Here is a 25,470-nt window from a genome sequence, read left to right on the forward strand (position 1 = left end):
TCTTTGATGTACTCCGACGCCTTTCGAATAATTAGATCATGAAAAAAATTAATAATATCATTGATTTAGAACCGTTTTTGTCATTTTCGAGTATCTATTTCGTGAAAATAACCAAAGTTCAAATTGAAGAATTCGATTCTTCTTTATTGGCCATTTTGTAAATAGACTTTCATGTTATGTTGTAATTAATTTTCCTTATTTTATAAAGTGTGTTGTGTTTTCAATGGAGGAACTTTCCTCCAAAATCGAACATTTCTGAGGTTTCTCTTTTTGATTTTTCCATCTTGGTTTTTTTGACTGATTATCGAATTGGTATACTTTTAAACTTGGTGCATCGCTTTGCGAATTGTTTAGAATGGGAATGTCAGGTTCAAGAGATTCTTCGCACATAGTGCGTTTCAATGATTCTGGCATAATAGAATCGATTAACGAAGAAAATGAACTGTCAGACGTCGCCGAAGTGTTGAACTATCTGATTCTGAGGTAAGTTTTCCGAGTAGTTTTCTATTCCATGTTTATTATACTAAGGCACAAGTAAAAGTGATAAAAGTATGTCAATGTAAACTTTACGTTGTAGTGGTCAGTTGAATATTTTGATGTCTCGAGAACAATGGCTGAGGACGTTTTATGACTTTGAAGAAAGCGAAGAAGAAGAATATGATTATCCTGCTGCTCCAATACCACCCCCTCGCATTAATACTCCTTTAAATGCTGCAAATTTGAATGTAAGTTTAATGTTGAATGTTTTTCTGCGTACTTATACAATATAAAAGAGAGAACGTCCCCCTAAGTTTAAATTTTGTTACAGAAAAGTGATATTAAAACCATCACCGAACGATCCTGCGGATTAAGACAGAAACGCAGTTTATCACGGCCAAGGAATATCGTTGATATGTTGAATATGCAGAAGGTTCGAATCGTTAATTACTAATCAGTTGGACGTAGTCTGTACTGTGTATTGGTAATTTCTTCAATATTTCACATTTTGTTTGCAGAATGGCATGCCTGGAAGTGGTAATTTTACTCATGGTGATATGTGCAAGATAACGAACTACCGAGTACCTTGTCATTTAGTGAAAGATGTTGATAGATATAACACTAAAGCATTCATAAGCGTATTTTCGGACGATGGTAACAAATTACTTACCGTTAGTCAAGGTATATGCGAGTTCATTTTCTAAATAAACGCCTTGATAAGTAGGAACGATTTAATAATTTCGATGTCGTTTTTCAGATCGTAATTTACATTTATATGATTCCTCTGCTCCGCTGTACACTCCAATAAAACAAGAAAAAGGCAAAGATATAGACTGGAGTATTTTAGACGCTGCATTTACGCCTGATGGTGCAACTGTCATCTTTTCTAGTTGGTCTAACAATAGTGAGTAGAATATTATCTCTCTCCGGAGTAAGTTTTGCGAGATGTTTCATTAATTTTAATTTTTATCAGTTCACGCATGGCGTATCAATGACGATAGTGATCAAGCTGGAAGTGCTCAAGATAAACTGATCATCGACGTCGAAGAATCACGATTTGCTTGTTTTTCTGTTGCTGTTTCATATGACGGTAGTTACGCCTTGGCTGGTGCTAATGATGGCTGTATTTATATGTATGATAGACACTCCGATAAAAGGACATTAAGGGTGAGTTAAATTTTCGATTGTGTATCTATTTGCGAGTATTCAACGTGCAACTAAGTCGTTTTTCTTCCTCGTTTAGTTGCAAGCTCACGAAGAAGACGTCAATGCTGTTAGATTCGGTAGCTACGGTGATGATGTCATACTAAGTGGCAGCGACGATGGCCTAATCAAGGTACATTGGTTTCAGTCCAAAATACTCATCCTATTCCACTGTAGATAGTTTTCTAACCGTATGAATTATGTCTGATTTTAGGTATGGGATCGCAGAGTAATAAACACAAATAATCCGAAAGCCGTTGGCATGTTTTCCGGTCATCGAGACGGTATCGCTTATTTAGACATGAAAGGCGACGGTAGACATTTTATTTCCAATTCAAAAGATCAAACTATCAAGTTATGGGATATGCGTAAATTCTCGAGTACAAAAGAAGAAAGTCGTACCAGAGAGGCGTTATGCGTACCTGATTGGGATTACCGCTGGCAACCCGTACCTAAAAAACTCAAATGTAAAAGTCCATTACCCGAAGACACGTCTGTGATGACTTATCGCGGTCATGCTGTGCTTCAAACTCTGATCAGAGCCAAATTCTCTCCAACGAGAACGACCGGCCAGAGATACATTTATACCGGCTGCGCTAGTGGACGACTAGTTGGTAAGAGAAAATACAGTTACAAGTATTTTGGTGGTTGTTTTCATTTTTTTATTCAACTGTTTGGTTTGGTTTCGTTTTCAGTATACGACTTATTGACTGGCAAAATAGAGAAAGTATTCAAAGGACATGAAGCTAATGTTCGTGACGTTTCGTGGCATCCGTATCGATCTGAAATCGTTACAGCTTCGGTATGTGAGACGTGAGACACGTCGTTGTTGTCGTAGTTATTACTTACGTACATTTTGCGAGTACCAATACTAAAATTTTACCAATTTTTACAGTGGGACTGCCGCGTAAAATTATGGAACAGCGCACCTGCGATGGTAGATGAAAACGACGACGAAATTCCAATTAAAAGGGTCCGCCGAAGTGCTCGCATAGCGGCTCGTCAACGGGACGCTGAAACAAAATCCAAGATTATCTGTGTATCCGATGAAGGCGCTGGACCATCGTCGATTTAAATCGCACCACATATTTTAGTATCATTGTCGCAACACGAATTTCTGCGACCATTACAACATTTCTGCGAACTGGTTCAGTTTTTTATTATTCATTTTGCGTTTTGTTTGTTTTCTCTTCAGTTGAAATTTTTAACGAATGAATTTTTACGCAGAAGTTACCGAATTCTTTTGTTGATTTTTTTTCTAAATTTTTCACCTAATTAGTGGAATTGTGTATAGTTGAATCAAAAGCAAAATATCGAATTATCAAGGTAATGGTATTTTGATATCTTTTGATAGACAAAACAAAACGTTGACTTTTGTATTTTATCTGCTAATCATCAGTGTTCTTATAATAAGGTAGATGCATAATACGCAGATATCAAATTGTAAATTGCGCTCGACGAAGTTCATTATTGTGGATAATTTATGTAATATACGAACTCCTAAGTTCTATTTAAATAGTTTTATTATTTTTAAGTTGAAAAATGTAAAAAATATATTACACTTTGTTACAAGTTGAGATTTTATTTATTATCGTAGGGTTTAAAATAACTTTCTCCGTATGTTTTACCTACAATCAGAAACTAGATATACTTCGATAGTCGATACAACAGGTCGCTGTGCTTTTTAAAAGGTTACATTTTGATTTGACGATTTTTCAGCCTTCAGTTTTTCTCAACGAAGGTTGAATTTCTACCTTGCTTGTTTGTATTGGTATATGTTTACACAAACACTTGAATCGTTGCTTCGAATAGGTAAAAATGAGGAAAGTTTGCGGTACTCATTTCTGTGCTTACAAATTTCAATGGCACCAGTATGACTATTTCACATTTATAATTAAATAAATTATTTCATCTACATATGTATCAAATCACGTGTTCACAATATCACTTCATTTTTTCTCGAAGTTCTTTTTAGGCAATTCTTTTCATTATCTGCATTTTTTAAACATTTTTTTTTTTAAATCTGAGACCTAAGAGATCGGCTAGTTTTCTTTCACCAAGGTCAAGAAAATCAATTTCACTTCAAATTGTAACCCAAAACTTTAATTATCACGTAATCATTTTGAAGGTAACATTTTTTTCCTCCCAAATCATCGAGTTAGTTGTCATAAATCACTATTCGTTTTCCTCTCATGTTTTTACTACCACAAAATATTTCAAAGTTGCATCTCGCAAAAAATTACTCACTAGGTAGTTTAAAAAAACCAACATTTTTCAACACTACGAAATGCACTTCACTTTGAAACGCATTTGTCTTCTCAGTTAAATACGAAGGAGACGAAGTACACGTACCTACGTAATACAACTTATAGGTACAGTTGGACGGTTTCCATTTTTCGAAATATCATAGCCATGTCTTCATTCAAGACCTAGTTCTAATTTTTTTTTTCTTCAAAATCAGTAATGATGCATAACTACTATTTCTCCTATTTTTAAAGTTGAAAGTAAACCTTCGTTCGCGAAGAAGCCTAGTTAATTTAACTAAATAGGCTTCCTATGATCGCAATAATTTTTACGATACCAAAAAGAAAACAAACGAGAAAAAAATCAAACGATTATTAATCTTCAATATATACAAGAAATATTATATTAAAACGAATAAATAGTATAAAGGCAGGGAGGGAAAGGGAGATAAATCGTAAATATAAAAACACGTTTTTTAAACCTATGGTTTAAAATCGCAAAATGAGGAACTACGGCGAGATGATCAAAAATCTTCAAAAACCTTCTGTTCTTCTTCACCAACAAACGGCGCGTCTTTCCAGTCAATTTCGGGATATTCGTCAAAGTTACGCGTATCTCCTTCGAATGATATTCTGGGTACGATTGGTGGCTGCAATGAAAAAACAAAAAACAAGAAACGTTAACACTTATGGTTTTTTTAGTCTCAAACACGTATAACGAACAATCAATAAGTAGATAAGCCAAGATGGAAATGGGACAATTTATTTTATTCTGATAAATTGCAGCAGAAGTTAACAAGGGAACCTTTTCAACTCGTAAACTCCCCGAAGTTGATTTTTCGATTTTTTGGGGGAAATTTTTGAAAATGGCGGAAATAGTTTATTAGCACCTATATTAATTTTCTACAAAAAGAGCAAGCGTATTAGAGATAAAAATTTGAAACTCGGTTTACACTAAAGTCGACCTTCCGAATCGAGTGGCAGCATTTTCAAGCCAATCTGGAGTCTCCAGAAAAAGTTGGCCTTTCTCCAGCAATTTCAAATCGCTCCAGAAGGCGTTGTAATCAATTTCGGCAGTTGAAAATTTAATCTTGGCAATCCGAGGTAACGAGTTGAAAAGTGTACTTTTTGACAAGTTAAAAAATCTCAAATTTAAAAAAAAATTCCAAAATCGTCAATTTTTGTATCGCTCTTTCGATCTAGTTTTGTTCGATTCAAAAACTTTTCTGCCAGTTAGAATTCTCCACTTCTCTAGAAATCGACCCCCTGAATCGATTTCCATCATTTTTACACCGACCAGCAGCCTCCAGCAGAAGTTGGTTTTCTCCAGAAATTTCAAATCGCCCACAAAATCACCCTAAAAACGTTACGGTAATTCCGTCCACTCAACGTTAACTTTTTTTATCCTGTAAAAATGTGTCCTCGAAAAAAATTGACGACTTTGGAATTTTCAGATATTGAAAAAGAAATCGAGTTTTACTTAAGAAAAAGAGGTTTTGTAGAAAATCACGAAAAAAGTGGTAATTTTTTAAATAGGTAGATATGTAGGTACAGGGTGCCCAGAAATATCGAGCGCCCCTAAGAAAGTTTTCTACTAAAATACTTTGATTGGTCACAGTGAATGATAATAATAATAGCACATGATTGGTTGTTGGACTGGAGAGATAACATTCCACCAATCATATGCATCTACCTATTTCACTTTGCCAACCTATATTTTTAATGAAAAACTTTCTTAGGGGTGCTCGATATTTTTGGGCACCCTGTAATGTACTAGGTAGGTAGTAGGCACGTATTTTCATGCAGTTTGCAGGCAATTTTTTTCCTTCTTCTTAGAAAAAAATGTCAGATTTAAATGTTAGATGCACAGCTTCAAGTTTTCTCGAATAAAATGATATGAATCAATTATCCATGATCGATATTAGGAGCATTCGCCAATGTAAAATTATTGTAGAAAAAAATATTGAAGTTTTGCTAAAAACTCCTAAATACAATAGAATTGAAAAAAAACTCAATTCAGCTTTTCAAATTTACAAAAGTTCCAACATTGAAAAATGTTCATCAAAAAAATTTCAAGTTTGGTAAATTTGACGCAATTTATCAATCGGTAAATAAAGTAAATACGACATTGACATTGAAATAATTGATAAATAAAAACTTGTTTCATTCGGAAAATTACTTCAAAGAAAATATTTTTCACGTAACTTGAACTACGAGCTAGATTTTTTTTGCAATGAAATTGATACGAAAAGGGACAAATATAAAAAAGGAAACTCTTTGTAGTCAAACATCTGTTAATTTATCAGAATAAAAACGGCATAAAGGTAAGATTGAATAAAACACACGATGAAATATTCACAGTGCGTAGGTAGGTAAGGTATGGTATGGTATAGGCCTACCTTTAATCTTTTATGATAGACGTCTTTCCAATCGACGTGTTTGAACCATCTGTGTCGTTTTACGTCGTCGGCGCCGTTCTGCAAAATTTCACAACAATGTAATAATAATCCTACCTCGAGTAAGTATATGAAAAATATTACCGCTAATGAAGCAATGTTTACCTTCATGTTGCCAAGTCGTTTCGTACGATCTTGAACGAGAAGTTTTTTAATAAGATCTTTCGCGATGGGATCGATGAATCTGTTCCATTCGATTTTACCGGCTAGAATTTTTTCGTAAATGCCGAACGGATTATCGTCGAAGAAAGGTGGGTATCCGACTAGCATTTCGTAAATCAGCACGCCTGCGAAAAAGGAAACAAAATACACAATTTATACCACATGTGATTAGATCCGCCAACGCAACAGGTAGTAGGAAATCGCGATGTGCGGTTTCATGGGTCAACAGCATTATTCTTCCTTCACATTTTAATTACCTATCGTTTCATCAACTGATCAGGGTTGCTTTTTTTCATTATTATTATGATAAGACGTAATTCGATAAATGAAAATATAATATTTTTTGTCAAAACCTCGTTGTTATTGTGGTTCAATAACCTTGAAATAATTATAAGCTTCGGTAGTAGTATAGCCTACTCTTAGGTAAATCTATCAAAATTTTTGGATGTTGAAAAATCCACTATCGACGAATTCATTATGTAAGAAATTTGCTAACAGATGAGCGATTTCGATCGTACGATAATGTATTTATGTAGGAGTTTTTTTAAAGTTTATACCAAGGTCGATGTACATATGTATAATGTAATGTATCGCGATGTATTACCTAAAGCCCACCAATCGACAGCCTTATTGTGTCCTTTGGATTGTATTATTTCAGGAGCCAAGTATTCAGGCGTACCACACAGAGTCCACGTTCTGTAACACAACATTCAAACACAATAAATTAACTATACGATATAAAAGTACATAATAATAATACGAATAACGACGTTTATGGATTAAAATAAATCTTTTCCAATCACCGCGAATACATAAGGGGCGGAGGCGACGACGCAGCGTAAAACACACCGCTCCTCGTTTTACATTACCCTTGCAATAATTTTTAATACACGTCGGATATTTTTAGAAAATATAATAAATTTACGACGAGATACACCGTACACGTACGACGACGTGTTGTCGCGAGTTAAAAGGTACCTATACGACCACGTTCAATTACACGCAATTATTCCGCTCTAATTTAAATATCCAGCGGAGAGATTTTCTCAGTCTCGTATAGCAAAACTTTTCTTTGTTTTTTGCTTATTTCTAGGCAATTTTAGAAAAACGATCGTTTGGCGTGAAATGCGATACTTCGGTCTCTCGCATTAGCGTAATTAAGCCGTCCAAAAAAAGATATTCTGCACGAAACGCCCAAAGAAGAAGAAAGATGGACAGAGTTGTTCTTTGGCTGCTACCGAAATTGGTCAGATTGACGATAACTGCGCTATATTATTTTATCAAATTATGCCTGGGGACGTTCTATTTCACCGGAGTATGTTTGATGATCTGCGGAAGACCTAGTTTAACCTTTGAAATGTTACCTCAGCTAAGAATTCCATTCGTGACAACCTTCAAAATCGCTTTTCAATCAGTTGGTGAAATTGTACGAAAAGGTAAAACAGTTATGTGTATCGAAATAAAGTAGTAAATGTTTTAAATTAAGCTCATCGTCGGCGCCGAGAAATAGGTAACGTTTGTCATCTATTATAAGACCTTATACAAAAGAATGGTAATAAAAATAACGCTACTCGATTTTTTTTTTGTTTGAATATTCATTTTTACCATTAATTACCGAGATAATACTGACATAACGTACAATTACCAAGTATTTACCACGTATTATTTCAAATTACCAGTAATTACGAGGAAATTACCTCCAATTTCTTCGGATTACCACCTGTTACCGGTTATTTACCTACAATTACCGCGAATTACCAAATAATCAAGGGAATCACGGTATTTTGAGGTAAAATTAGAAAATTTTTTGGTAATTTTGAGTAATTTTGCGGTAATTATGAAAAATTCTAGGTAAACTTGGTAATTCTCTTCATTTTTACGTGAAATGTACAAAGTTTTGGTAGTTTCAGTTTCTGAATCATTTTTCCATACATGTTGGAAATTTGACTAATTTTTTTTAATCAGAAGCTCATAATTGGTGAATGAAAAAATTCTGTAAAATCTATACCTATCAGATATTAATTTAAAAAAAAAAAAAAAAAAACTGAAAACTGAAATTACGTTTAAAATTTTAAACGACTATAGTATATACTTTTTCTGAGTGATTTTACAAATTATGGGTTTCTCATGACAGCTTTTGGTGGCTTAAGAGCCATTCGTGACCAATAAAAAAAATAATAATACCATTCAGAATTCAATCCTATCCCATTGGCCATTTCCCAACTTAATAACAACTTTTTCATACCTTTACCTATAGTGAAAAAAAAGAAAAACTCGCCAAGTAAAAATCTAGCCACGAGGCAAAGAATATGCAACTATTAAAGCAGTAAATGCCGAATTAAGCGCATCAATGACGACTCGTATCGTGAAAATAATCTGACCTTGTCATTTCAAGCGTAGTCCAGTTCAATAAAATCAATTCCAAATAAACTAAACGTGTACCAAATAAAAAAAAAATAAAAAAAAAAAAAAAAACGCAAACAAAACATTTTGTATCGTACCCACGTAAGCAGCTAAGCACCCTGTTTACCTATCCAAAATTTTCAGAAATTCGTTTAAATTTCGAAAATATGTACCTATAATGCACTAATCTATCTAATTACATCTTTGTGCGCATTCGATAGGTATTACGAATTTTTCATCTAAATACCTACTTAGTAGTAAAATAATACCATGTTTTGATTATTTTAGAGTAACCGCAGACAAAAAAACGCGAGCAAAACATTCTCAAAAATATTAAACCGAAAAGAATTTTTTGTACTCGTATGAGCGAAGAGAAGGGTTAGAAGGTATAAAGAAAGAGGTCGAATTGGTGCGAATAGTGAAGATACATGGCCCCAAGGTATCTCTTTCGTCTCTGTTTTAGTATAAAAAATTGATATAAATCATTCTGATACACATCTTCATCAATAAAGCTAGGTAGGTAATTAGAAACCACAGAGAGAGATTCGCGGATAGTCAGTTTACACCGAGAGATCAATTGCTATACATTACTTATCTATTATTATTAGTTGTTACTAATACTGAAAAATCCCCAATATCCGGTTGTATGTACGTAGATGTACATTTCAGATAATTTAAGGAGGCGCTATTAAAAACAGATCAATCGATATGTATACGATACCTGTCGGTTAACTTCTTGGCGAAACCGAAATCAGTAATTTTCAAATGGCCTTCTCTATCCAATAATAAATTTTCCGGTTTCAGGTCTCTATACACGATTCCTTTCGAATGTAAATAATCTAAGGCGATGACTATTTCGGCCGCGTAGAAATTACCTGCGAAGAAAAAATAAAATAGAGTAAAAAAAAATGTCAAAAATAGACATATAGTAGGTATATTAAGTACATAAATAGGCGAGTATATATTTTATAGGGAGAAAGGAAAATAAATGCTCATAAATAGGCTAATACATAGATTAACTTTTGGATAATAGAGCTAAAAAAGAAAATTTTGAATTTTAGCAACCAAAAAAAAATGCAACGAGTGATGCTTTTCGAGACCGATTTTCTCTCAGGTCGTCGCCAACAACGCCCGGTATCATTTCGTTTGGGTGACTAAACCATTCCAGTTATCAAAAGAGCGTACAAAAATACCCCATCCAAAAAAAAAATGATGGAAGCTAGATTTTATTACGTAATAAATTTTAAATAAATTTTTAAAAATCCAAAAGCTCCTATGAAAAATTCAAATTTAATAAAATTGAAATGAAAAACTGATATCTATTTTCTCCATTATTTTTGACCGCTCAAATCGATTGATTGGTCCCCGTTTCGGGTCCTTTCAGAGCCTTCATCAGATTTTTTGAATTTTCCTGCGTTGAAAACAGGTTAAATTTCATTTCGGCTCTTTAATGACAATTTTTCCAACACTGGAAAATTTGAAAATCTATCGAGGCTCCGAAAGTGCTCAAAAAATTACTAATGGATTTGGGAGATCAAAAAGAGAACATCAAGCAAATTTCAGCTTTTCTGCCTCAATTATATCAATTTTTAAAAGTTCGCCAAAAATCGAAAAATGAAATTCAACATCTGGAATTTGGCTTGATAGTGCATTTTTTTAACTGGTTAAAAATCACCACTGTTGAAATTTTCAATGTTTTTCTTAAAATTATTATTTTCAAAAATTGTAAGAAAATTTAAAAAAAAACAAGAAAAATGACGGGGAACTCTTTTTTTTAAAAACATGTTTTCGTCGATTTTTCCAACTTGAAAATTTTATCAAATTTTTTACATTTTTAACATTATTTCGTAGAAAAAGGGTATTTTTTATAGGCGATGTACAAAATAAATTCGTTTGTTTTCAAAATATTTACTGAACATTCTAACGTTAAAAGCAAAAAAAAACCTGAATTCTTATCTCTGAAAAGTTGAAGAATGAAGGCAAAGTGAGAGGGAGAACGGTTAAACAAAAATTCACGTGGATATTAAAAAAAGTAGCACCGTCGAGATTTTTTGTTGCTCTAAAATACCTACATTTTGATCAATAAAAAAAAAATGAAAAATCAACTATGGAAATAAAAACAAATTTCTTTTTTAATAAACAAAAAAGCTCATTTTTTTCACTTTAATTCATTTCTCGTTACAGAACTGAATCTCAGCTCATTAAAATATACCTACCAACACGATTAGAAAAAAAATCAAAATTAAAAATCGACTATTATAACGCACTTTGACCCACATTTGACATTTAAATTCGCGAACGTGCGGTGAAAATATTAAAAATTGTACAATTTCATCAGCGAGGAGTAATAAGAAGGTTTATTTTGGCATAATTTAAAACGACGATAAATTTTTCTTCACTTCGCGAATCTTCCTCTTTCTACTTAAACATACACACATAGTATAGTTAGTCGCATGCTTAATACATATGTGGCGCATTTTCTCGACCACTTTTTAATCCAAAAAAAAAAAAAAAAAAAAAAAAAAAATGCGACAGCGTGTTGAAAAAAAAGCACGCTTTTAAATCTCGTGACGTTAATTTTTATTATAGTACAATACACTCGAAGAGTTCAGACTTCAGATCCGCTTCTTGTATATGCAATTTTGACGCCTACCTACTAACAAATGCACCGTTGTATTTAATGGTGTTTGCGAGTAGTAGATGTACTTCGTTCGATAAATTTCAATTAACGTAGTAATGAAAAAAGCCATCGATTACGTCATTGACGATTACAATATTTAAAATTTCCGCTAATGCTGATGTTGCTTTAATGTTTACATATCCATTAATAAAAAAAAAGCTCCTGCCAACTATTAAATTTAACGATTCACGAATCGCCAATAAATTTAATTACTAATAAGAAAACATTTTAATATAACCGATGTTCGATCGAAGAAATCATATTTAATCCACATGTTGTACCCCTACTTAGACCCACTACGGTGAGATGAGCGTGGTAAGCAAAAGGAGCGAAGTACCCCCATTATTAATAAGTACAATATAATTTTGGAAACAATTCAAATCACCACTATTACCAATAAATAAGTGGAGGATGGGAGGTTATCTTCGCAATTGTCTAGATTTAAGATGAATTATTACATTAAGTAATACAATAAGCAAACGGTGCAGCAATTTTAGAATTGAAAATTTTTTTCTAATACCAACCTGCACTCGACGTGAATCTGCCTGAGTTCCTGAGATATGAAAATAATTCACCTCCGCATACATAATCTAAGATCATATATAAATTTCTGGAATCGTGCCAATGCCAATTCCTGTAATAAAAAAAAATTCATTAATTAAATCGACGCAGCATCGAAAATTTTAATTTTATTCTTTTCAACATTTGGTCTGGTCAACCAAAGAAAGAAAATTTGCACAATGGAATGAGTATATATACCGATGTACCACCATTGGCGAGAAATCCCCCCTTGCTCGTGGTATCTCGTTTTTATCATTGTAATTCCCACACATATGGACATAGGTACTGACTCATGGAAATTTTTAGACGCCTTTCAGCCTAACGGTATCGTATCAGTCATATAGATAAAAATGTAGTACATAGAACCGGCTCCATATGGGAGATGAATTGAATTTGCCACTAATGTAAGAGCCCAAGTCCAAGTCCATAGCGTGGGTTTTCCACGTACCTCTCTAGATACATTTATAGTGTTATGGTTTTTTCCCTCTTTATTATACTTTTATCTATTTGCCCATCCGCCCTAACACAGCTTATGCATAGTATAGAGTAGAGTGTAATACGTGTAATAAAATAGATATGTAATAAATAAATATTGGTACTTTACATACAGCGTGACTAAAATAGGATGATTGATCTCTAATAGGATATTTTTCTCGTTTTTAACGTGTTCTGTTTGTTTTAGTCTGATCACGTCTGCTATGGATAGAATTTTCATCGCGTAGAATTTATTAGTGGTTTTTTCTTGACATAATAAGACACGTCCGAAGGTGCCAGTTCCTGAAATACACACACACACGAGCGAATAATTTACTTGCTAAGATATTAGAGGATATACCTAATTCTCTACGATAGTTTACTAAATACTTATTCAAATTAACACTAAAGCGAATACAAAAAAGCATTAGAGAAATTCTACTCGTTAATCTAAATTTTTAAAAACCACAGTACGTCTCGTCGTCTCGTCTCCTGCTATGATACACATCTGTGTACGAATATAGTATAAGTTGTGCCTAAAATATAAATCGTGTTGGTCACGCAGCTCAGCACGCGTACCACGTCTACCAGCGTAGGTTGTACCGCTGTCTGGTCAAATGCGATCATTTTTATTTTTCGGACAAAGAAGGTCGATCGCCTTCTCATTTTTTTCTTTTGCCACATTAGCCGCATAATTCGCTTAAATTCGACCATCTGATCTGATTAGGTAACTTGAAATTGGCCAGCACATCGCATAAAATTACACAATCGATACTTATGGTCGCGTATCGTCACAATATCGAGGAAAATGTGTGCGGGTTTTACGTACGATGGTCGTGGAAATAAAACCATGATTCAAGGGGATAAATCGTGAGGAATCGTAGAACCAAAAATGATTTACTCGAGTACAAGGAAAAAACCGTGTTTCAGGAATATCTACACCTATGCTGTAGCAGCCTAGCTGGCCTAATCTGTGAGTCATATTTTTCAACGAAAAGTTGAAATTCCGTAGATTTGTAATTCAAAGTTGAAAATTGAACAAGAATCAAAATTTCCTCGATTTTATAGCTCTTGTGCCAAATTTGTAACGAAGCATCTGGTAAAAAAATTAATTTGCACTTTTGTACACGGTGCTGAAACCAAGTTTAAAGAAAGACCAAGACCAAGGCTACGCAAAGAAGGGAGTATGACCTGACCCTCATTGACCTTTTAAGAACTCGGAAAAATGATGAAATATTTTTCAAATCTTTCGGCAAATCAAAAACTTGAAGAATTTAGGTAAATTTGAATTTAGGTAACCTACAAAAATATAATCGAAAATTTTAATATGATATATTCAGAATTTTAAAAAAACGAACTCGTTAGAATTAAGATTGTTTAGTAATTTTTTTAGGAATGGTTAAGTATACTTGCTTTTTTATAAAATTCATTTTTTTTTGCATTTTTTTCAAGAACACAAATTATTGTACTATGTTAGGTAAAGATTTTCAAAAATTACCCATCAGCAGCAAATTACTTAAATTGGCTGTTTTTGTATTATTTTGCTTTGTTTTTTTTTTTCAATTACATACATAATAATGTTATTCTAGTTAATGAATTTCATCAGGAATAAAATCCTACTAATTTTGAGGAAAATTGGTTCCGCGTTAAAAAAAAAGTTCAATTTTTTGAAAATACATATTTTTAAGAAAAAGAAAAAATTGAATCTTGTTATTTTTAATAATCAGAAAAATTTTAGATTCAAAAATCATTTTTTTTTTTTTTTTGAAAAAAATAGTCAAAATTAGATTTGGGCCGAGCAAGGTGCACTGATAAGATACCTAAGACGAGCACATTTTACATCATTTAACGAAAAAAAAGAAAAACAATTTCAAGGCAAAATTTGTTTAAAATTTACACGTTTCGAAAATCAATTGAAAAAATTAAAATGTTTCCATAAGAAAAAATGTTAAATTCCAAGTGATCTTCCGCTTGCCTTATGTACACAAACTGGCGCACCATATACCTATAGCTTGGCCCGAATCTATACTTGTAAGAAATGTTTAACATAAAACAGTCATGTTTCAATTCAATTGCCTGAAGTAAACCATGATATTGAAAACAAGGAAAATGAATAAAAACTATGTAGGAACAATTCAATCACTTCACCAAACATCGATTATTTGGTAGGTAACAAAAATTATACTGTTGGGCGATTACGTAACTTCAACTCGACTAGTTCGAACACTGATTGAAATTATTGCAAAAATCGTCAATCAAGGATCTCTTCTATTTTTTCAACAATTATAATGATCTGATTTCATACAAGGGTGGTTCTCTGGCTCTCATTTCCAAATTTTGAGAATTTTCCTCTCCGCCTCTCCTTCGAGTTACTCACTGCTTCGTCCATCAAGGAATAAGGGAAACTATGAGTTGGCTAAACATCTTTCAAGAGTGAAAGGAAAATATATCAAAATTTTCAAATTCTTAGAAGGGACTGAAATTTACCTCTTTTTAAAAAATAATTTCTTAAAGAGGGCCAAACTGAAATTAGTATTTCTGTCAAAAGTTCAAAAATGTCTCACCTTTAAATTTTTTCTTAAATTTTTCGAAAAATCATGCGAAAGTCTCCTTTGGACAAATGAGTAGATAGGTATACCTATCGCTGTCAGACTTGAATTTCATGGGCATATTGAAAACTTGAAAAAAATCAATAAATTGCTGAAATTATATCAAATTTTTAGTAAGGAATAAAAGTGGCGGTTTTCCAAAATTTAGCTATACTCGAATTTGATTTTGTTTACCATTGGTAGGTAATTAGTCTGCTGCTAGTTCGAGTAAAACGACTTTTTTTCAATGCAAACGTCAAGTTACCTAGGTATTTAATTTTACTGAAGTTTTCAAATAAGACTATAATGAAATGACTTTGGTACATCGTCGCAGAATTATAATGCAAATGAATAATAATATAATAATATGCGCATGTACTCGTATATAATATCTGGATAATGTTTTAATACTTTTTCATGCAAAGAATTCACGCGCGAAATGCAAAAAATTTGAAATATGCACGAATATGCATAAATAACATGGACATGGACGTGCAGCGGAATATGTATTCACAGATTACGAGTCTCAACTGCCTTAAGTACTCTTCGCGGTAATTAAGGAAATGTTTAGGGTTTTTTTTTCCATAATTAATATAAATTCAAGCGTCAAAGTTTTTAACTCTGAATCTGGGTACAATAAGCATGAAGAATAGCGAAAAAAAAATGCATTTCATTACCTACTTAACTACACTTGAGAAATATCGCAATTTTTGTACATGCAACAAGTAACATCGAAGGCATCTACGTATTTTGAAATTTTAAAAACCCAGGTTTCGAAACCAAAGTCTGAAACACAAATTTCAACGGAAATGTTCTAAACAGAAAAAATTTTTATGTCAAATTATTTCACATAAAAAAATTGTAATGAGGCTGAGAGTAATTCAAATTGTTCCAAAAATTTCCACTGAAAAAGTAGCACATCTACATCACATATATGCAATGTAGAATGTAATTTAAACAAGTAGAAAGACCATTACAAAGTTATAACAGGTTTTCAGGACCTCAGAGACATGCTATAGGTAAGTAATACCAACTTTTTTATAAATCGTTATAATATCTCGCCTTATACTAATACATACTTTCATTTACTTCTCGCTTCTCCTTCACCTTCTTCTCGACAAAGTATAAAATGTAAAACGTGTCTTTCATACCTACTCGTATTCGTTTTTTGTTTTTGTGTCGTTCTTCCATTCAATTTTAAAAATTCCAAAAAATAAAGATGAATTCGAAACGAAAGGTAGTAGTTGAGCATAACTTTTATAACATTTTCGAATTACGAGTAGGTATACATAGGTAGATATAGGAAAACGAACGCAGATATCGGGTTTTTCATGTTGAATTTGGAATTTGGACTTGGAATGAAATCGACGGTATTTTCCTTGAAATTCGAAACGACTAAATCGCAGGATTTCACAACTTCTTCGAAATAAAGCCAAGGTTATCTCGATAGGCTGTTAATTTCAAACGAAAATATTTATAAAATCTTAACAAAAATAGGTGCTGCAAAGAAACAAGACGAAGCTATCGAGATGTCGCGAAAAATATATGAACAATAATTAGGTCCCTACCGTAGAAAAAAATTATCATTCTGTTTACTCAATCGTAAAATTTTCAAAAATTGAGTGACATCGAGAATTTCTACGAAAAACATCGAACAACTGAATCAATAAAGGAGTTCAGCTGCGATTCCAAAAAAAAACAACAAAAAACAAAAAATCGACTTTAAATCCTTGCAACCAAAATTTGAGATAGGTATTCATAACATATTGTTCGATTTTTGTGGGGAATTGTTAAACATTTCAATTGTATCGTATTTATGCGTTTGACAGTTTTAGACAAAAATCGAGAATTTGACAATTTTCGCAAAAGGCAGAGACTTTGGACATTTTTGGGGAAAAGTGAGACTTGGGAATTTTTGGCAAATCAGAGCTCAAGACCAAGGTTTAGAAAAATTAAATATTCAAAAATTTAAAAAAAAAAAAAAAAAAAAGTAACTTTGGTAATAAAAATTTTGAAAAAGTAATCAGAAGTTACTTTTAGTAAATTTAAGCACGTATCTTTTGATGTTTAAAATTTAGGAGTATGCTTTTTACCTTCTCAATAAAAAATTCTACACTAAAATTCAACCACCATAACAGCAAACTAATTCTGATCCAAAAATTCCAATCCAGCGGCTGATTTCAAGTTCATCTTCTACCTATAGCTAAGAATATGTTGAACTCGGATTCCAATCAGATGAACAGATGATTTAGGTCACACGTTGAATCCCAATGACTCAATTCTTTCATGTCACGAATAAATAAAAAATTCATCATTAAAAATAACAAATCTGCTGTGAAATTGAACTTGATATCCATTCTATTCGCAGCTACGTTTATAAATACGAGATTAACACCTTTCTACAAAGATTCTGTTCCGGGTTCGAACTTCATAAGATGAAATGCAACGCGCAGGTGAATTAATAATCGATTAAAATTGCTAGTTTTATCAAAAAAATTAGAAAAAAATACTATAGTACGAGTTTAAGTATAGGTAACCTAAAAACTACCTAGGAAAAGGTAGGTATGTGTTAAGTTGCGGTTAGGTCGATCGTTCGTTTTTTTAGTGATGGACGATGCAGGCATGAGGCAGGTACTTTGTGCTCTTTTTAGCGTAAACACATAGGTATGTAGTATCTGTATGTTATGGATACATAATGACAGTTGAGAGAGAAAGGAAAAAACCCATACCTGTCTCTGTGTACAGATACACATACATATGTACCTATACTCTATACCTATTATCCGAATATAATTCCCAGTAATCGTAATTAAGCTAAAAGCGTCAAAGATATATTCAATTGAATAGAATACGAATCGATGCGAAGGTCAATATCATCTTATATAACCTGCGAACACGCTAGTTTACTCCTCGAAGCTACCTACGAAGACCAAGGAAAAGTTGAAATGATGAAGATTAAGCTGCACGATAGCTGTAGGTATGTAGCGGTTTATACAGCTTTATACACATGTATTTTGTATGCACACATACAGGTTTCAAACAAACAGAAACTTCACTCCTCGAGTTCAACATGAGTACTTAGGGATTCTCAAATTGACACGCAATTGTATTGTTTTCAACCACACATCATCCTCTCTCACACACACATTCTTGAACCTAAAACTTATTAAGACTTCGACCATAACACGAAAAAAAAACACATCATCTGCTTGGAAAAACACGATACGCCATTTGACTAACAACTTGTTTCTGGAATACGGATTAAAACACCTATATATGCCCTCATCGTTGAATGAAAAGAAGCTCGCCGCAATAAAAAATACCGCTTTTTAATCGTCATATCACAAAGAGATGACGGAAAATTGAATGTAATTAAAATTTCATCTACCTATAAAGGTTAAAACCCATCTCACCAACGCGTTTTACCGCACTTCTGCGGTTAGCAATCGCTACGGTAGCCTTGTTGCGGAGCGAAACAAAGACTTAAAATTTCAGTCAAAATGCTACCCACGATCACGCGCTTATTGGTAAAAAGACAGATCATCCGCAGGCAGCCGCAAATACCTCAAGTTTATTTCCCTATGATTCACTCGCATCTTTCGAGCAATAAGGCAACCGGTTCATCGAGCTAATCGCGTCGCGCGCATCGTGTTTAACGGTTCGAACCGGCTCGGCTGCGCCGTTGCTTTTATGGAAAAACACAAAAAACAAGCTCGACGACGAACATCGAACGCGGAAAGCGACGCAATGTCCAGCACACCATCGATCGTGGGTAATAAATGGCGAAAAAAATATCGCCGGCCAAACGATGACCTTGAAAGAGAAAATTTTCCGCGTGCTCAACCTAAAACCTAACGTAATCGAACGAATTGAAAATTTATCGCTATTCGTTGAACTTGTGGGCACTGGTACGTGTAATTTATACATCGTCGGAGAATTTTTTTCCATCTTGGTGATTTTCCATCCTATAAGATACCTAGGTACCTGCAAACGTAAATATTTACTGCTTACGGTACTCCACACGTTGAACCATCGTGTAATTACCCACCGTCACGTGAATTGTTATGGAAAAAAAATCCCAAATTATAATCGCCGGTTGGAGGAAGGCGGATCTTTGGAATTACGTGTACCTATCTAACCTACGCGCGTCTTCACGTGGATATCAGAAAAGTTCCCCAACAAAACGGAAATTTGAGAGGAAATGCTAATCTGTTGTGTGTGTGTTTTTTTTTTTGAAATAAACCACGCGGGAATTTTGCTTTTCGGCTGCAAGGTAATAATTTCAACAGTCTTTGATCAAATAGCTGGCACGCAACGACGTAAATATTTTTTCGAGACTTCTTTTATTTACCTAAATTTTTATTTTTCGCGTAATATACACTAAAGTTTCGTAATATAATAGAATTTTCATTGTAATAAAAAATTACTTTTCGCTTAACGGGTTTCATTTTGCAAACATCAATTACAATACACGAATAAGTATATTTTATATTCAAAAGAAAAGAACGAAATACGCTATTTACTTTTTATCGAGTATTTTGTAAGACTTCGAGCTCTTCTCGCAGATCTTTTGTGGCACCGTTAACGTTTACATAAAATTATGTAAAAAGAATAAAGCCGAAAAGAAAATGTAAATACCCATTAAAAAATTACTACACCTTGAAAACTCATTAAAAACTCAACTTCATCTCGAAAAGGTGAACCATATTGTTATAGTACATAAAATTCATACATCTACTTATATACTACAATCTCGCCAACCTACGCAAAACATAAATTTTTTTTTCAACCGTACCAAAATTTCTATATGAAAAAGTAGCTAGCTACCTACCTACCTAGATACTTGACGTTTGCACACATAAAATCGCGAAATAAAAAAATGGAGTAAATTTTCAAGCAAATGTATCACTTTCAGAGTAACTTTTTCGTGTATGGCTGGACATAGTGGAGATCCCACACTCGTAGATGACCCCCTGAGGGCAACGCATGATATGATATGATCCGCGATAATGCATTTGCCCAAATTCAGTAATCCGCTAATCGAGTGGGTAATTTAGCGAAGATTTTTCATACCGACAACTCGTATCAGCAACGGTATTAATGAAAGGGCGCAGGAAATGGGATAGGTAGATGATATGGCATTGGTAATTGCAATAATTTCGCGCTGATCTTGAACGTGTATTTTTTAATTTAATGAGTACCTATTCTGGATCTGGAATATGGGCGCGCGAGTAAATCATATATATTTTTAAAACAGCTCGAGTAGGAATTCACTGTGTGCTCTAAATGGGTGTTGACTTATACTTCAACGGCGTTATACTGAAGTAAAAATTCAAATATTCTGAGAAAAAGAAAAACAACGGAGGATAATGTAAAAAGGCACTGAAGAAAGATACTAACAAAGTTACTATACCTATAAGTTGGTACAGTACGTATGAGAACTGGTTGATAACATTTTTCAAATCACTTGTCCCCCCCCCCTCATATTCTCGGGTAAGTATAATATAAGAATAATGAATTCCTCCAGAGTCCAGACTCAGACCAGCAAACCGATCAATTTCAACCCCCCCCCCCCCCCGCATACAAAACATTTGAATTGTTTTTTAATGATTGAAAGAACTAGAAGGAAACTGTTTCAACAACAACTGCTATTTTTCGACTTATGAGAAAGTTGAATCGAAACCAGCCAAAAAAGGTATCACTTCCGAACGAATAAAAAGAAAAGTACCTATTACATCAGCAGTAAAGTAAAACTCCTTCTTTCTGCTACATTGAATGAATATTTTTAAAAATAACTGGAGAATGATTAGGTAATACCTGATGTATTTTTAGTTAGTAACCGAAGAGTGCTAATTGCTTGCCTAAGTGAAAAATTTCATAATCATCCCAGTGTTAGACCCATTTTGCGAATTCAAACCTACGCACTGCTTGTTGGCTTTGTTTGATTTTGTAACACATTTAGGTACAGGTACCTCTATCTAAATACATTGAACTTTCAACACAATTACATACAGGGTGTGCAATAATATTGTGAACCCAAAGAAAGTTTTTTATTAAAAAATAAAAATATAGGTTGGCAACATGAAATAGATCAAATAGATGCATATGATTGGTGGAATGTTATCAGCTCAGTCTAACAACCAATCATGTGCTATTATTCATTATTCAACGTGACCAACCGAAATGTATTTAGCAGAAAACTTTTTTATAGTGGTACACGATATTTCTGCGCACCCTGTACCTACTCCCTATCAATGAAAAGTACTTGAGTACTGTCAAAACCCCTAATTTCGGACACTTTTTCACGTTTTTCGAAAAAGGCTTTAAAACGAGCGATTCAACTTGGTGTTTGTCTTCACATTCTCATAGAATGTCATCGTGTGAATCGTTTTTGAGCATCAATTTATAAATTTTACGTGATTTTGTTTATTTAATTTGAATCCGAAAAGTGTCCGAAATTAGGTCCAAGGTACCCTAATTTCGGACACTTTTTCTTTAACGTGGGAACTCGTAAATTTTAGTTGAAAAAGAAATTATTTACCTCTGAAAAACAACTCCAATCAAAAACAGCTCGAATCATGATGTGAAATGTAGAGAAAAACGATTTTTCAAGGAAATGTTCAGCACTCTCATTATCCACTTTCTCATTAGAAAAATAAGTTGGTAACATTGAACAATTTCTTATCAAACTCCTTGTTGATGATTTTACGACTCCGACTTTTACTTTTCAGTATGGTTTTTAGGAAAATGAGTGAAATAATAGTACAATATCTTCATCAAAACTGAAAACACTTGAAAAAATACCGTCGAACTCGAAAAATACACATTTGCAAGTGCATAAGTGTTACCCTTCCAAACTCGGTAAAGCGTTAACCAAAGTGTCCGAAATAATGATCCGTTTCGCGACTTTTTCAGTTTTTAGGATTTAAATAATAGAAACAAAACGTGAAATTTGATAAATGAATTTTATTTTTAATTACCAGTGACTTCTTGATATTTTAGAGCGATTTTCGTGGTTATGAAAGCATTTGGATAGACTCTGTGAATAACTTTTTCCCCACACTTTACATGAAGCACTTTGTAAAGTCCATTTTAATGGCTAAATAAATAGTGTAAAATGAAAATTCTTACATCAGGGAGATTGTCCGTGATCTAAACTAATAGAAGAAGTGTTCACTTTTACTTGTACCCTTGGTTCTTATCAATAAAAGAGCAAAAACACTGAGTGTCCGAAATTACGTACCCTGTCCGAAATTAGGGGTTTTGACAGTAATGAGTTTCCTTTCGTACACCTTTGTTAATCATGTTAATCATTTGTTCTTACAATGCATAAGTAGGTATGTAATGTATAACTACAGGATGCGCAGAAATATCGAGTACCCCCAGCAATGTTTTTTGCTAAACGTTTCGCTGGTGCTGGTCACACTCACAATGAATGATAATATGATACTCCATGATTGTTGGGCTAGAGTTATTTTCATTATTCGTAAAAAGTCATGGACATTTTTGTTTGAAGTGAGTACCTATTAATAGTTTAATATCAGCAGGCAACTGCTGAAATGCTGATATTTATGGCATATATACATAGTAAAACATTACTAACTTATTCATTACTTTTTCACTCCATTTCGCGCAGAAAATATGTAGGTATTCTCCTTGACATGGTCGCTGCAATTAAGCGTATTTTCTCAGCAGTAGCCAAGGAAACTCAGACGCATATAAATGTAAATAAGCAGCGAATATATAGGTACTACAGCACTATGGCTGTCAATGATTTAGCCAATCGTTGTTTCTATAGGTAGATATAAATAATTTTCAAAACGAAATACGATATTTATACTAAGTATTCCTTTTCTTTTCTATTTCTGTAGCGATTTACCCTGAAGCACTACTCGCGTAAGTATAAACTAAACGCTCGTTGCTGCTGATAAATAAAAAACACAAATCGAAAGAGTTACCTATAGGAGAAATACGTACAAGGAAGGGAAACGTACTGTGGGTAACTTTCCATGAACTGATAACATACAACTGCACGACCGGCGTATGAATCATATGTATATTTTACCAGAGAAGCATGTAAGAAGCAATTAACTACAGCACTACATATTCAACTAATTAGTGGGTAATTGTAATACCTAAGTAAGGGTAGGTAAACTATTTTTATGGAAAAACAATTGATCAAAAGCTCAAAATGAAGCTGTATTATTTCTTACCTATAGTTCTAACGATATTGAAATCATCCAATTTATTTGACTTATCCTTTGACTTGGTAGTAACTTCGGTGGTGTTTACAGCAGACGATGATGCAGTGCCGTTTCTCGTCAAAGGAACATATTTACCGGCAGACATATCGGGAGCTTTGGTTTTTTTGAAAAATACCATGAAGTCAGAAATATAAATCACGAAACTCTGGACGACAAATTAATCAACGCGAACATGTCAAGTTGAAAATTAACTTGCGATACGATGTCGATCTACGACTTGAACACGTTATTACACCGCGCCGAACAAGAAATAATATTTATGATGTGCAACAGCGAAAAAGAAAAAAAACGTTAGAGATGCGATTTTACAAAATACGAATCACGGTAGCCGAATGCGAACGATAATAATTCATTTAACGAGGGCGATGAACTAATTTTACCATATCAACAGCTGCGTCTTCGTAAATTTTAAATCGTCGTCGACATCTTCAAAGACGAACTGAATTGAATCTACTACGGTTACAAATAGCGTAACAGACCACCGAACAGCTTGAGAGACGACGAACGTTTCAAAGTCAACATTATCCCGCTCCGACGATGTACTACACACGCGAACTGCAATGACGAATCGTACATAAATACCCCACCGTTTTTTTTTTTTTTTAATGAGACGAGAGAGAAGTGAAAGTTACACGGAGAAAAGTCGACGCCGCGGAACACCGACGAGAACACATAGACTATATTTTGAAAAAATTTTTAAAAATAAGATAAATAAGAATACGCGGAAGCTGAGTATATACCTACTTAGCAGAGTAGCCCATGCCCATACTATACATAATATATCATGGAACTATCTTCGTACTTGGGGATAGCTCACAGTTCATGTTCTTTTGATACACTGATGAATTTTTATTTTGAAATTTACGCCAGTGGTGTTTTGAGCCACCACAAAACCCATGTGTGTGGTCATCGCATTACGCTTATATACGCAATTACTACGCTATAGTTAAAATAATTGATCTTTTACACCAGCAATTATGTTAAGTAAAATGGCTATTTTATTTGGATTTTTTCACCATATCGCGAATAATACGTCTAATAACAAAACACGAATTTCAACTTGTAATGTGTGGCGATAAATTACTCAAAGTTGAGCATTGTGAATGTTTTTCTTTCTTCTATTCTCCGGTGACGCATTCGTATTCAAGCGGCTAACTTCGTCTACGTCAAAAATTGTATTAATTGTTATTTATATAAAATAATATAACCGTTAATTATTTGTCTACTTTATTGTTTTAGGTACTTAATGCATATAAATTTGCAATCGTGTTTGTGTAAAACTACACACAAACACACTCGTGATACAGAAAGCAATTTCGTTTTCAACAATTTAACAACTTATGATAAAAATTACTTACGCAACAAAAAATAAAAATCCTGAAAGGTGTCATTTTTATGACTCATTAAAATGTACTGCTTACTCTGGAACTTTTGTATAGGAGTTTTAAGTTGATATTTATGCATAAGTACTTAAATTAAAGCAGAAAAATTTTGGATTAGGAAATATTGCCTTTGCGAATTGAGTACCTATTAGCCTACCTTTTTATCCCTGATATTTTATTCTAAAAGAACGCAGATCTAGGTACCTACAGGTGAGTACCTTTCTCCACACTCCACACACCATAGATCTTCGTAACGCAGTCATAAAGCATTTTTTTCCTTTTTTTTTTTTTTTTTTTTTTTTTTTAAAGACACCTTTCCAGGTCACATTACAAGGACAACATAATAATTTTTCAAAAAAAAAAGGTACCTAATTTACTAGAAACATGCATTTTTTTCAAGTTGAAGAATTTCTACACTACAGCTCTTTTTTAATTTTTTTGAGGTTCGGAAGAAATAGATAAATTCAGTTACATTTCTTTGAAAAACATTCCGCTCTTCTACATTATTGTCAAAAGATTTTTTTCATTCTAAAAATCAATGTGGACCTAATAATTAGTATAGGTAACGTAGAAATTA

General features: G+C 33.4%; 2 protein-coding genes across 3 annotated transcripts; one reads left to right on the plus strand and one right to left on the minus strand.

The window, feature by feature from the left end:
* LOC135847609 (DDB1- and CUL4-associated factor 11) lies at window positions 1-3,255 on the plus strand. Of its 2 annotated transcripts, XM_065367228.1 has the most exons (11): window positions 1-260; window positions 355-483; window positions 578-725; window positions 809-910; window positions 996-1,158; window positions 1,235-1,381; window positions 1,451-1,644; window positions 1,721-1,813; window positions 1,895-2,294; window positions 2,376-2,482; window positions 2,576-3,255. In XM_065367228.1, the coding sequence occupies exons 2-11, from the start codon at window positions 356-358 to the stop codon at window positions 2,753-2,755; spliced, it is 1,662 nt and encodes a 553-aa protein (XP_065223300.1). In that variant the 5' UTR covers window positions 1-260; window position 355; the 3' UTR covers window positions 2,756-3,255. The 2 variants fall into 2 exon arrangements, with proteins under 2 accessions (XP_065223300.1, XP_065223299.1); XM_065367227.1 differs by having other exon boundaries at window positions 1-483.
* A 1,025-nt stretch (window positions 3,256-4,280) lies between these two features.
* On the minus strand, window positions 4,281-24,273 carry Pka-C3 (Protein kinase, cAMP-dependent, catalytic subunit 3). The gene is made up of 8 exons (XM_065367229.1): window positions 23,461-24,273; window positions 12,794-12,962; window positions 12,149-12,258; window positions 9,666-9,819; window positions 7,146-7,237; window positions 6,485-6,666; window positions 6,323-6,400; window positions 4,281-4,573 (listed from the first exon to the last, which is right to left on the minus strand). The coding sequence occupies exons 1-8, from the start codon at window positions 23,627-23,629 to the stop codon at window positions 4,448-4,450; spliced, it is 1,080 nt and encodes a 359-aa protein (XP_065223301.1). The 5' UTR covers window positions 23,630-24,273; the 3' UTR covers window positions 4,281-4,447.
* Between the last annotated feature and the right edge of the window lie 1,197 nt (window positions 24,274-25,470).

Source organism: Planococcus citri, chromosome 5 (assembly GCF_950023065.1).
Source record: "Planococcus citri chromosome 5, ihPlaCitr1.1, whole genome shotgun sequence".
NCBI classification, from domain to species: Eukaryota; Metazoa; Arthropoda; class Insecta; order Hemiptera; family Pseudococcidae; genus Planococcus; species Planococcus citri.

Excerpts from the sequence above, each read along its gene's own strand:
- LOC135847609 (XM_065367227.1), top strand. The coding sequence starts at position 356 with ATGGGAATGTCAGGTTCAAGAGATTCTTCGCACATAGTGCGTTTCAAT. Across the intron at positions 484-577 it reads TTGAACTATCTGATTCTGAG|TGGTCAGTTGAATATTTTGA; the intron begins GTAAGTTTTCCG and ends TTTACGTTGTAG. Across the intron at positions 1,382-1,450 it reads TTCTAGTTGGTCTAACAATA|TTCACGCATGGCGTATCAAT; the intron begins GTGAGTAGAATA and ends AATTTTTATCAG.
- Pka-C3 (XM_065367229.1), bottom strand. The coding sequence starts at position 23,629 with ATGGTATTTTTCAAAAAAACCAAAGCTCCCGATATGTCTGCCGGTAAA. Across the intron at positions 12,259-12,793 it reads CATCCTATTTTAGTCACGCT|GAATTGGCATTGGCACGATT; the intron begins GTATGTAAAGTA and ends TTTTTATTACAG. Across the intron at positions 4,574-6,322 it reads TCTATCATAAAAGATTAAAG|CCACCAATCGTACCCAGAAT; the intron begins GTAGGCCTATAC and ends TTTTCATTGCAG.